At 51.2% G+C, this 12,675-nt stretch overlaps 3 protein-coding genes and 1 non-coding gene across 13 annotated transcripts in view; 1 reads left to right on the forward strand and 3 right to left on the reverse strand.

Annotated features, from left to right (window-relative positions):
• Positions 1-520: 520 nt before the first annotated feature.
• On the reverse strand, positions 521-5,238 carry FEN1 (flap structure-specific endonuclease 1). Its single transcript, XM_010956403.3, has 2 exons — positions 5,071-5,238; positions 521-2,436 (listed from the first exon to the last, which is right to left on the reverse strand). The coding sequence occupies exon 2, from the start codon at positions 2,413-2,415 to the stop codon at positions 1,273-1,275; it is 1,143 nt and encodes a 380-aa protein (XP_010954705.1). The 5' UTR covers positions 2,416-2,436; positions 5,071-5,238; the 3' UTR covers positions 521-1,272.
• On the reverse strand, positions 4,142-4,214 carry TRNAT-AGU (transfer RNA threonine (anticodon AGU)). The gene has a single exon. It is a non-coding gene; the product is annotated as a tRNA-Thr (tRNA).
• Positions 5,239-5,398: 160 nt separating the features above from the next.
• TMEM258 (transmembrane protein 258) lies at positions 5,399-8,886 on the forward strand. Of its 2 annotated transcripts, none has more exons than XM_074371914.1 (4): positions 5,399-5,550; positions 7,048-7,157; positions 7,732-7,868; positions 8,700-8,886. In XM_074371914.1, the coding sequence occupies exons 1-3, from the start codon at positions 5,548-5,550 to the stop codon at positions 7,856-7,858; spliced, it is 240 nt and encodes a 79-aa protein (XP_074228015.1). In that variant the 5' UTR covers positions 5,399-5,547; the 3' UTR covers positions 7,859-7,868; positions 8,700-8,886. The 2 variants fall into 2 exon arrangements, with proteins under 2 accessions (XP_074228015.1, XP_010954704.1); XM_010956402.3 differs by lacking the exon at positions 8,700-8,886 and adding an exon at positions 8,481-8,595 and having other exon boundaries at positions 5,400-5,550.
• A 252-nt stretch (positions 8,887-9,138) lies between these two features.
• Positions 9,139-12,675, reverse strand: part of MYRF (myelin regulatory factor) — a 34,020-nt gene continuing 30,483 nt past the window's right edge. For all 9 annotated transcript variants that reach the window (XM_074371901.1, XM_074371899.1, XM_074371898.1 and 6 more), the window contains 2 exons: positions 11,889-11,963; positions 9,139-11,714 (listed from right to left, as the gene is read on the reverse strand). In XM_074371901.1, the coding sequence (XP_074228002.1) occupies positions 11,634-11,714; positions 11,889-11,963 (156 nt within the window). In that variant the 3' untranslated portion in view covers positions 9,139-11,633. The remainder of the gene's footprint in view (positions 11,715-11,888; positions 11,964-12,675) is intronic.

Consider the following 12,675-nt stretch of genomic DNA (forward strand, 5'->3'; position numbering starts at 1 on the left):
AATGCTAAAAAAAAATTACAAACTCAAACAGCCCCTACCAAGTTTCATCAGGATTATAAAACTTTCAATGTACCAAAAAAAAAAAAAAAAAAACCATCTCTATGAGAAATAGCAACCTGAAGTTGATGTCACAAAAAGAACAAGAAAGTGATTTTTGAATGGCAGCTTTCATAATTTATAAACTAGATGCTATGAAGTAGTTGATCGAAGTTGTGAGGATTTCTCAAAAGAGCTCTTTATCTCATACAGTAGATGGAAAAACTAGAAAGCCATTCAATTTATCAAAACTCCTTTGCCAGCAAGATAAACTAGGAGCATCCTCTAAATGGCTGAAGTACCGCCAAAGCTGCTTTGGCCTGTCTGTTGAGCATGGCGCCATCTTGTGGCCACTCAGACCACTTGTTATTACAGTGCAATTCCAGCATGTTATCTTGGAGTGAAAAGGAGAACATTTTATACTGTCTGAAGCCTGGAGCACTTAAGAGATCTTCAAACGTTCTCAAAGAACATGACATTCTGGTTACTTCTATAATTTTATTGACTCTTTTCTCCTCATACCTTTAAAACAAAAACTGCACGTGAAAACAGCATCTTATGCCAAAGTTTCAACTTAATTACCAGAGAGGCCATGAGAGGAATGCCACCACCTCATGCCTCTGAATAACCACTATAAAGACTGGAGTTATGTAGCAAGTTCAAGTTTCTGTCCACCCCAGGAAACACAGCTGGTAATCAAACCCTTGTTGCCATCTCCAGGGACTCAAACTGTCTGCCTGTCTGAATTCTCTGTAGCTCTTCCCATCTGTTTAAGGCTGAGTCTTCCTGACAGCTGTCCCTCAGTCAAGGCTGAGCCAGAGAAGCCAGTCTGGTTCCATGGTTACTGCCCACCAGCCGGCCAGGCAGGAAATCATTTCCAGTCTTTTGTCTCCACCTTTTATCTCCTTTTCCCTTCTTCAAAACTTGCTGCTAAGGCTTTCATGTAACAATGGATTCAGTGTCCATTAAATTGCCTGAGAGGCGGTTTGAGCCTGACATACTTTCCTGAGCTAAAAACAAAAAAACAAAAACAAAAAAAGAAAAGAAAAAACAAAGTACCTTTGGCCTTCCTGCCATGAGGTCAAATAACAAAGGGAAAAGCACTACTGAGAAGGGTGGTGCCTGGGAAGCAATCTGCACCCCCCAACCGCACGGAGGTTCCTCTAGAGCGAGTTCTTGCGGGTACAGCAAGGCAGATATCCTGGGGTCAAGGAGGTATAATGAAGGGAACCCTGTTTATTTCCCCCTTTTGAACTTCCCTGCTGCCCCAGTCTTTGCCTTCTTCTTAGAGGATCCTTTGGGTTCTGGCTCCTTGCGCTTAGCTGAAGAGAGAGAGCCGGTCACCTTGAAGAAATCATCCAGGCGGCCCTGGGTGCTGCCCTGGCGGCTCTTGCTCAGCCGCCTGACTCCACTGCGGATTCTGTCCTCAGAGAACTGCTTTTCACCACACATGAACTTGACAAGCTCTTCTTCATCTGGCTCGCTCCACTTCAGCTCCACAGACTCTGGGTCCAGCACCTCAGGCTCAAGGAAGAGCTGCTGGGCCTCTTTGTGGAGCCAATTCTCCGGCACAGGGTACTTGTTGGGGTCGAGCCGACGCACGATCTCCTCAATGCTCTTGTGCTTCTGGATGAGGTCCACCGCCCGCTTGGGCCCAATGCCCCGAATGCTCTCACAGTAGTCACTGCCCAGCAGGATGCACAGATCCACAAACTGCTCCTGGTTCAGGCCCAGCTCCTGCAGAATTCGGCTAAGGTGGAATTCCTGGATGGGCAGCTTCTTGGCCTCGCTAGCAGTCAGGTGCCGCATGAGCACAGGGCTGCCAAAGGTCAGGCAATCCATGTCCTCTGTGGCTGCGGCGTAGACTTTGCCAGCCTTCACCAGGGCCGCACAGCTAGCTTCTGCCTCACTGGGCGCGTCGAGGTACGGGATGCCCATGAGGCTCAGGAGATGCTTGCACTCATCATTGTGTTGCTTGGTGACCTTCACCAGCCGCTTGGTAAACTTCTCCACCTCCTCCTCGGCGCCGGCAGCCTGGGCCTGCTGCAGCTGCTTCTCTGCCTCAGCCCGCCGCTCGCTGCGTTTGGCCAGCTCACCTGACTTGAGCTGCGGCGGCTTGCCATCAAAGACATACACAGGCTTGATGCCGTTCTCCATCATGCGGATGGTGCGGTAGAACATGCCCATCAGGTGACTGGTGGTCTCACCCTCCTCATTCTGCAACACATCCCCACCCTGGCGAACAGCAATCAGGAACTGATAAATGCTCATGGAGGCATCAATGGCCACCTTGCGGCCAAAGTAGCTCTTGATGTCATTCTCCCGGATGGCACCAGGGGCCACATCAGCAATCAGTTTGGCCAGTCCTTGAATCCCCATAGCAACACAGAAAAGGGATGGCTGAAAAAGAAAGTCAAGTAAGACAAGGAGGAACTTAAAGGATGAAAAAGAAGCAAAGGTTACAATGGGTGCTATCTCACCAACTTCACTTGCCTTCCGCTAAACAAATTTAGCACAACAAAAGGACACCAAGTCAGCACTAAAGAAGAACAAGACCAAGTTATCATCGTCAAGAAACTTACAGTCTAGTAAGGAAGTCCGCTCAGTTAATACTAAGGCTTCCTGAGTATCAGAAACTGAACCGGGTGCTAAGTGGGATAAAAATGCTGAAGTCCTTGAGGGACTGAAAAGTTCTGTGGCTACAGCAGCAACACGGCAAGTGTGAAGAAAGGGCTACAGCAGATCTAGGATCAGCAAGTCCAGAGGGCCTGGCCAGCTTGAGGAGTCCAGGGATCACAATGGCAGAACTGGGCCCTGAAGGACAGGCAAATCCCAGTTAGACAAAGGTCAGGAGAGACAGATATAGAACAACCAAAATACATGGCTGAATGTGTAAAGTAGTAAAATAAACTTATGAGTATCTGTCTTCTTGCTAATTCATGAACAATGCATTCGTTCCTCCTCCGTAGCTTTTTACCATTCATTGAACATCCCCAAAGTATTCCTTCAGCTCAACTCCTCTTAGCAGCTCTGATGGTTAGTTTTGTGTGTTAACTCGTCAAGGCCATAGAATCCAGTTATTTCATCAAACGCTAAGCCAGGTGTTGCTGTGAAGATATTTCATAGATGTGGTTAACATCTGTCTTAGTTTTCATTAAGTAAAGGAGAGTGCGCTCTATAACGTGGGTGGGCCGCATCAAATCAGGTGAAAGGCCTTACGAGCAAAAACAAGTTTCACTGCAGAAATCATGCCTCAAGACTGCAGCATCAACTCCTACCTGAATTTCCAGCCTGCCCACCGTCGTATGATTTTTCCAACCACTACAATCACCTGAACCAATTCCTTAAAGTAAGTCTCTTTTACTATGTTAATATTCTATATCCTATTTCATTCTGTTTCTCTGGAGGATACAGCAGCTTTGAAGGACTGGCAAAAATAACATCTGAATGGGAGTAATGTGGCTTTCTCAACACTGCTCTCACCTCTCTTCAACATCCTCTTAGCGCTTAAGAGTTTCTACTTCTATCATGATGTTGTTTTTGTTTTAACTCTTTCCCTTTGTATTTTCTTTCCACCACTAAGTCCGAAATGTGAACTCCATAGCTCCTACCTCACCCCAAGTCCTGATCTAGGGACCTGGCATGCTGTACTCACTCAGCCCAGTACTGCATTTCTGTGGTTCAGGCCCCTTAACCAAGTATTTCCTAGGGCAGTATTTCCCAAACTTCAGTCAGGCCCAAACCACTCTCACAATTTTTTGCCACTTCCAACTAAAACTTGTACTTTCATTCATTTAATATTTTCTTTATACGGACACCATTTTCTAAAAACTAATTTGAAAAAGAGAACTCCTCCTAAGCAATAATACCTATATTGTATCAGTTACATTTTAACATGTGTTACATGAAAAACTATTAAAAAAGACTTTTGGGGGTGCCACTTAAAGTCATCATGTACCCACTGGCGGGGTGTGTCCAACACTCTAAGAAATATTACATTAGGCCTTCTAATCGTTCCCACTCTTCCTTCACAGGGCTCTTTCTATTTATTATTATTTTTTGATGGGGGAGGTAATTATGTTTATTTATTTATTATTTTATTTAATGGAGGGACTGGGGATTGAACCCAGGACCTTGTGCATACTAAGCACACGCTCTACCACTGAGCTACACCCTCCTCCACAACAGGACTCTTTCTAAAGTGTAAGGGACCCTGGTACATTCCTCTTCCCAGTTAAGTCCTCAACATGGCATCAAGACCTTTCATGCTCTGGTTCCCAACTTACAGTCTGGGAACCCAAGAGAAAGGCTGGCATAAGGCCTGCCCTTTCTCACTTTTGCTCAGCCGTGCCCCTCCTCCCACCATCCTGCAGCCCTTTCTTCAAGGTCCATCTCATTGTAGTTCCCCCGTGAACGACAGCAGCCTTGAACCTAGGCATCAGCATTTACCACCTGGGTAAGATCACTAAGTCACTTCGTGGGTGACAGTACTGAGTCATATGGGATTGGTCTTCTCATCTACCAAACAGGATGATAACCGTGCCTGCCTTGCAGAGTTACTGCCAGGGTTAACTGAGATAACAGACTTTGAAAACCCCCGACATATACTAGGTGCTCTGTAAAAGTTCCCTCTCCAGAACTCACTCGTTTTTTTGGTTTGTGCCTCAAGCTGGCTGCTTTGCTAGAACGTGTACCGCGGGGACAATGCCTTGTTAGCCGGATATCCTCCCACTGTCCGACAAAGGCAGACAGGAAAGAGATTTGAACAAGTGCAGTTCACATAATGTCTCTCCTCCAGGATCTCAGTCACAATACACAACGACCCCGTGAGGTGGCAGTTATCCTCCTTCTATACATGAAGAAACGGGCTCGGACATTAAGCAACTGGCCCCCAGCTCGCAGCGAAAAGTGGCGGGACCGCCAGCCAGCGAATCCCGCGCTCGCTCCATCCTGCGCGCGGCAGCCGCCCGTCTTCCCCAGTCCCCCGCGCAAAGCGGGCCCGCAGCTATCGGAGACGCTTCCCGCGGGTCTCACCTGGCCTCTGGAGTGCTAGGCCTCGTCAGCTAACGCGTGCCCCCGCGAGACCCAGGACAGACCTCACGCCGACTCCTCCTCAGTCCCGCTGTTCGCTCACCACTAGCAGCCGGTAGGCTCTCGCACCGCCGCCTTCCAAAGCCCGCGCTCGCGCCACGTGACCTGCCGCGGCGCACAGCCTCCTGGGAAGTGTAGTACAGGCCCCGGCCCCCTCGGCCAGTTTCTCTCACGGCAAACAGTCCCGCCAGGGTTAACTGACTCGCTCAGCGACCCGACCGTACTCTTCTCCATCGCTTGCCCCTACTCTACCCAAGGGCCCCGCAGGCCCCAGATCCCGCCACACCGGCAACCAGAGGACTACAAGCCCCACAATTATACTTGCGCGGCTGCACTTCCTCTTCCGGCTGAACAGAGCGCCTGCTCCTGCCGACGTGTTGTTCCGGTGGCTGAGCGGCGGATTACCTTGTGCCCGGCAAAATGGTGAGAGGGCTGAGGGGAGTTCCGGATAGGGCTCCAGGGACCCCTAGGTGCCTGTCCCACACCCGATTTCTCTCGTAGAGGCCTCAGACGCCCGCGGTCCGGAGGACAGGAGGCTCTTGGATCCTCTGGCTTGGGCTGAGGGGCGGGGAAGAGAAGCGCCTTGCCGTGAAATTCTTAGGCTGAAGTTTTGATTTACTCGGCTTCTGTTCTCTATTGATACGGACGAGGGGCGTGGGGTGCACTTTTAATACCTTCGAGTTTTTAATCTGTTACCTTTGATCAAGCTGTTGTCTCTGTCTGGAAAGTTTCTCCCCCCTGCCGAACTCGTACTCATCCTACAAGGCCCTGGGTAAACGTCACCTTCTTGGTGAAGCACTTCCAGCTGTCTCGGGCACTTGTCCACTCTCCTGGGAGCTCCCACAACCTATGTACAGACCTCTTGCCACGGGTCATAGACTTCTTTGTTATCTGCCATGCCTCCTAGTGACCACCAGCTGACGTGCCTCTAGCCCTGAAATGATGGTTTATTCATCTTTGTAGTCCCGGTGCCAAACACGGGGCCTGCTCAATCAATGGCAGCGATTGTTTTTATCATTTTCAGGGGGGCATAAATGTTTACTGAATTGAATTCCAGTGTCTCTCAGAACAATGGGGTCAGTTTACTTCTCTAGAGTTGTTATGTTCTGGATTATAGAAGCGTTGGCTGGTGGGTGACAATGGAAGTTAACATTTGTACAGAACTTTACGTTAACAGCCCTCTTTCACAAGCATTATCTCATAATTTTCCGTATAACCTTGGGAAGGAAACAAACACCTATTGAGCAACTGCTCTATGCCAGGCATTGAGTTAGATGCCATGATGTTAGTCATCTTTCTTACATCATACATCAACTTTGTGAATGAGATATTATTGTAATCACTTAACTGAGACACATACTATTCTATAGAGCCAGAATTTTAACTTATGTCTTTTTCCTGTAGTTTCTGAGATGCCTTAATAGTGTAGTGAGAAGAATACAGAATTAGACGTTGAGATCTGGGTATCAGTCCAGATTCTGTCTTTCAGCAGGGATTCTTAGCTTGGTGTCTACAGACATGAGTCCATAAAGCTCCTAAAATTATAAAGCGAACTTTTTTTGTACGTGGTTTTTCCGTGGCAGAGAGTCCATACCTTTCATCACATTTTTTTCATGGTGGTCAGAGGCCTTAGAAAATGTTAAGAACCGTTGGTCTGTAGCTCTCAGTCACCTTCTGTGTCTCAGCCTCCTTGTCTCATATTGAAAAGACAAAGTGCCCCCTTAGTTTAAGATATAATTGTAATTGTTGTCATTCCCAAACTGAATCATTTGATGGTGGGTCTGAAGGATTTCCACATTTTCCAGGCCGAAATAAGCTTCTAGCAGTCACAGCAGCACAAGACTCCTTGATAATCCCATAGTCCCTCCAGGTTGAAGTCTTGGGGTTCTTTGACAGCTCTGACCTCATGCCTTCCCATAGGAGCTTGAGGCCATGAGCAGATACACCAGCCCAGTGAACCCGGCTGTCTTTCCCCATCTGACCGTGGTGCTGTTGGCCATTGGCATGTTTTTCACTGCCTGGTTCTTCGTGTATCCTTTTACTGAGCATCCCGTGAGCCAAAATTAGTGATGTGGGAAACTGAAGGAGAAACCAGGGCAGGTATATGTACCCTGCCAGTTTTGTTCTGGTGTGGGGATGGGGGAAGGTAAGGAGACTGAGGGAAGGCTGTTGATGTCCGAAGTCAGGTTGTGGCCTTATTTTCCAAGTTCAAGTGAGCTCAGTTTGCCCTTCAGATTTCCAGGACAGTAAGCAGAGGGCCTGGACTGAAGGCTAGGGATGGGGGACCTGAAGTTGGAAAAATGGTATAAGGAATGGTGTGCTCAGGTGTCAGCAGATCTGAGGGCAAGTCCCAGCTCTGCCACTCAACAGCTGGCCCAGGGAAAGTGACCTAACCCTGCTGGGCTTCATTTTCTTCATGGGTGGTGGAAGGGTGGTAGGAGAACCAGAGTCTAGGCCATCTCTTGGGCCCCTTTTCCTGGCTACACCGAGGCAGACAAGCTTCTCAGAAAGCCTTTAGCCCATATTTTTCTCCCAGTGATGCCCTGCCCAGGTTCCCTGACCTGTACAGTCCGTCTCTTGGCTTCTCCTTAATTGCCCTGCCAGATATGAGGTCACCTCCACTAAGTACACTCGGGACATCTACAAAGAGCTCCTCATCTCATTGGTGGCTTCACTCTTCATGGGCTTTGGAGTCCTCTTTCTGCTGCTCTGGGTTGGCATCTACGTATGAGCTCCCAAGGGTAAGTGTGGTGGCGATGGGGACACCAGAGAAGCCTCCCCACACTCACATCAACAGGGACCTCAGGCCTGCGTGACCCCTTGGTTAATGGAGACAGACTCAGCAGAATGGATAGGGATATTAGACACATATGCCTCTTTCCCTGTCCCTAATGGGGATTTAAGCCAAGTGGGACGGACTTTGTCAGTTTGGAGTTCTCCACGCTGCCCGAGGCCTCAGTCTGTGGCTTTGGGATGTTCTATGCGGGGCTGTGGGCACAGGCATTGCGTGGTTACACACCTGCGTTCTTTCAAGTCACACGCCAGTGACTTGGAGAACTGCTGGAGAGTGGTCCAACACAGGACCAGGATCCGGGGGTGGCCATAAGGAGAACCATTTGAGTTTGTTTCAGTGTTTTCAGTCCTTGAAATAAATCTTGACTAAGTAACTGAAAAACAAAACAAAACTTTGTCACAGATAAGCCACCGAATTGGTCACTGAGAATCAATCAGCTCTGGTGGCTCTGCTTCCAGGGACTACCTGTCAGCCCTTGCCCTGGGAGCATAGGGTCTCAGTAAGAAAAGTTGATGGAGAAATGGGTCACTGGTCTCATTTTCATACCCTTCTCTTTCAGGTTCCAACTTGGCGTCACTGAATTCTTGCTTTTGTAAATTAATTTTTTTTTTTTTTTTTACTCTTGCTGGAAGTATCCCACCTGCTGCTCACAATAAAGATGTGTGACAGCCCTGTCTGGTGCCCGTTCTGCGGGGTGGGAGTGGTGCTGGGGCTGGGACCTCTGACTTTCCCAGTCCCACCCCTTCCCACCCCTTCCCGTTTCTCTTCTGCCTTTCAGGTGGTTCCTGCTGCTGGGAAGCCCTGCCCTCCACCTGCAAGGGGTGAGGGAGGAATGGCGGGGGGTGTCTTGTCCTTGGAATTGAAGGCTCACCTGTGGATAGGAAGGGGCTGGGCCTACCCGATTCTGTTGCTTCTAGGGCAAACTTCTCTAGAAACCTGCACCAGTCAAGTCTGCCCTGGGCTGGTCCCCTCCTCTAAATAAAAGGCTCAGCTTTTCCCAAAGGTGGCTACTTTTAACCCAGGCAGGGCAGCGGTAGGTCTGTGGGGTGTGGCTAGGGGAAGGGGCTGCTGTATCCTGTTCCCAAGCTAGGCACAAAGCTAAGAAAGATAATGGAGTACAAAGCATCCCTCGGGCTCAGGGGCCCCCATTGGTCCTAGCCTCGTAGGCAGCCTTGTCTCGCATCAGAAGAATCTCAAGAAAAGACAGGGAGGCAAGCTTAGATACAAAGCAGTATTTATACATTTATTTATATACGTATATTTACTTCAGAAAAGAACAGTTCAGGGGACAGGAAGCAAGCAGGCCTGGGGCTGCTTGCCTCTGCCCACTCCAGAGTCAGAGTTGGTGCATGATAAATATGAGTCAAAGCTCAGGGGCAGGAACGGGGAGTTAAATGGGAGGGAGGGGGCGCTCTATGCACACGCAGGCTTTCTGGGGGATATAATGTGGGCAGGGGCACTTATGCATTGAGAGGCCCTATGTACAGCTTGAAGCTTGAGGGGAGATTAGCCCAGTGGCTACAGGAATAAATGCCGAAGGGGAGAGAGGAAGGGAGGGATAGGCTGCTGGACCCCAGGATGGAGCCAAGATACCCACTCACCAGCACCTGCCAGGCAGCTTTCAGTCTCCAGCAGGTGGCCTGCTGGCCTTCCCCAAAGCCCTTTTTCCTTACTGGGCTTTAAGGCAACTTTGGTCCAAGGTTGACCCCACCTTGAGCAGCTTGGAGACCTAGCTTGGCCCCAACCTCTGCACTGAGGACCCCCTCCCCAGGCAAGGAAACAGCCAGCTGCTAACCAGATTGGGGCGATGCTGTGTCCATATGGCTCCAGGAGACAGTGGAGGGTCACTTTCCAGTTAAACACAGAGGGGATGCAGTCCAAGAATATGCACCCCCACTGAGGAAGCCCCAGAATCCTATTAGAAGGGGCAGGGCTTGGCATCTTTAAGGCATTTAGGGAGGCTTCCCCCAATGGAAGGAAGGAGAACAGAGTAGTCCTAAGTAAGGCTCAGCCCGCTGCGTGGTATGGGAGCCATATGATTCCTATGTCAGAATGAGGGCGTAGAGCCACGCTGGGGAGGGGCCTGGGAGGCCAGGCAGCCTTGCTCTCCCCCAGTTCCTGCAGTTTCCCCGCCCTGAGGACAAGTGCTTTGACATCCATGGCAGAAGGGGGCCCAGGCTTCTTCAAGGTTCAGCTTTCCCACAGAAAGGCCTCCCATTCAAAGCTGAGAATGAGAGGTAGGAGGAGCAAGGCCTGGTTCCCAAAGAGGTGGCCGAATGTCACAGGGCAAGGATGGCAATTCCCTTCTCCCCTTGTGAACCTATGGCAGACATGGCTGAATGATTTCCACTCTCCTTCCATGAGCCTGGATGTGGCCTCTGAATGCTCCAGATATCCACTAAGAAAGGTTAATGTTGGCACTTGAGATAAGACTTCTGCCATCACAAAAGCCCACCATTCTGCTCCTGGAGGAGTGGGCAGAATTGGGGCCTGCTGCTGAGCATGGGACCCCAGTGTGGCTGTCCAAGCCCATCACAGAAGCCCCTGATCTGGGGAGATGAGGCCACCCACGGACAAGAGTGGAGAGGCCAGTCTCGGTGGCTGGGAATGGGATGGGTGTCTCGAGGCTCCTGGGGACAGATCAGAGCCAGGCCCTGCCTCTGCAAGTGTCCCCCCAGGGTTCTGGCCCACTCTGGCTTTCCATCTCCATCCTTTCACTCCTGCCCTGGTTTAAGTGCATTTTAGTAATTACTTCATTAATAACAGCAAAAGCAATTTGTATCCACCCACCAGCTAAGACCGGCCTGCTGCCTTGCAGGGATTCCTGCTCCTCTGCTCAGAGAAAAAGATGGGTCACCAACACCACTGTGAGCTCTGGAAGCTCCTAGGAACCTTGGCCATAGGGCCACAATACCATCTGGGGGCTCACAAGGAACTTCCCTTCGGGATCCTCCAGGTTCAAAAGTCCAAGGCTTACCTGGCCCACTGGCCCCCCTGGTTCAGCCAGGCACCTAAGTGTACACAAGGCACATGGTTAGTCACCAGCCCATCCAGGGCTGGCTTCAGCGGCCCGGGTAGCTCTTGAGCCAAGCTCTCCCAGCAGGAAGAGACCGAGACCTCCTGGGCCACGTTTAAAGCTTAGAAGTCCAAGTCCAGTAACAGTCAAACCCTAAGAAGTCCACTACCTGGCCCTCCCCAGGGAGCAGTTTGGAGGGTGAGGACCATGTGCCCTCCACTGACTCATGGGTCCAGCCAAGTCTGAGGGCTCGAGCCAAGCCCCGCTGATCTCAAAGGTGGGCAGGTCCTCTCCAAAAGAGGGGTGGCTCCCAGTCTCAAAAGGGGAGGCACGGAGGGTAGGCTCTGGACAGAATCACAGGCTTCCCCCGCCTCCAGGGCACCTGAAGCCAGCTCTCCAATGGCCATATCTGCACTGATGTGAATTGGGCCTGGCCTGGGCCCAGCAGGTCTCTCTCCAGCTCCCTCCATGGTATAAGGCGGGGGCCATCAGCAGGAACAGCAGCTCCAGTGTGAGGACTTCCAGTTTCACCAGTCACGGGGAGGGCCGAGCCGACTCAGCCTCTCAGAGGGAGTGCCAGTGGACGGCTGAGTGCGGGCAGGCGGCAGGCTCCAGTGTAACACCATTGCATCCAGTGTGGGAGAGGCGCCGGGGGACCCCCGGGCCCTGGGGCGGTGCTGCCTCTCAGAGGGCAGCTCAGTCACACAGGCGGTAGAAGTGGAAGTAGTAGTCTGTGGCCGGCTGGGCCAGGGCCTCCGTGCTGCAGTTGGCCTGACCCTGGGTGGAAGGGCAGTGGGAACTGGTGAGGTGGCTCTGGGGGTGCAGGGTGGCAGGCACTCCCCGTGCTGACATTGCCTGACACTGCCCCAAGCCCCACTCTATGCCCTTCAACACCCCCCTCTCCGAGCCCCACACGGTACCATTGGGGGCAGATGGGGTGCCCGTGCTCACCAGCAATGCCACCCGGAAGTGGTAGGTGAATTCGCGGAAGGACAGGATGGTTACTGACCACTGGTGGGAGATGCCCTGGGGAGAGGAAAGGGGTCAGGACAGCGCCCCACCCCATCCAGACCAGCATCCCTCTCACCATGGCCATCACAGCCCTGGGCTCTGTAGCAAGTTTTACAAAGGGAAGAAGCAGAAATTCGAAGAGATCAGAGCACATACGGCCTGCTTCGGGGAGCAACAGCAGCCACCCTCTGTCTGCTCTGTGCCAGGTACCTAGGGGTCCGCAGCCATTTGTCTCTTACTGCCTTACCTCAGGCGCATCACAGTATTTCATTAACTCCACCCTCACTACAGCCCAGTGAGGTGGTGGCTTATACATGTGGACACTACTAAGTTATTTGCCTAAAATCACACAGCAATGTGTGGCACAGCTGGGATGCAAACCCACGTCTGTCCTGCTCTCTCCCTCTCAGGGTGGCATGAGGCCTGGCTGCAGGCCACTTGTGTGTCTAGTTTGAGGCTTGGCTTCGCCTTCTGTGGGTTCAGGCCCAAGCTCCATGTACTGTGCATCTGGCCAGGCCCTCCCTCCACTTCCCTGTGCTCTCACCTCTGCGGAGACCAGCGCCTGGGCCTCTGTAGGACTCTCACCCACTCTGTCCTCTACTCAAGCTACTTTTGGCACATCTTTTCTCCCTGGCTAGACAGTGTGTTCTTGGAAAGCAAGTCCTGTTTCTCCCCTACCTCTGTCTCCCTTCAGCTGGGCCCAGCACAGGGCCTGGGTCAGAGGAGG

Source organism: Camelus bactrianus, chromosome 10 (genome assembly GCF_048773025.1).
Source record: "Camelus bactrianus isolate YW-2024 breed Bactrian camel chromosome 10, ASM4877302v1, whole genome shotgun sequence".
Taxonomy (NCBI): Eukaryota; Metazoa; Chordata; class Mammalia; order Artiodactyla; family Camelidae; genus Camelus; species Camelus bactrianus.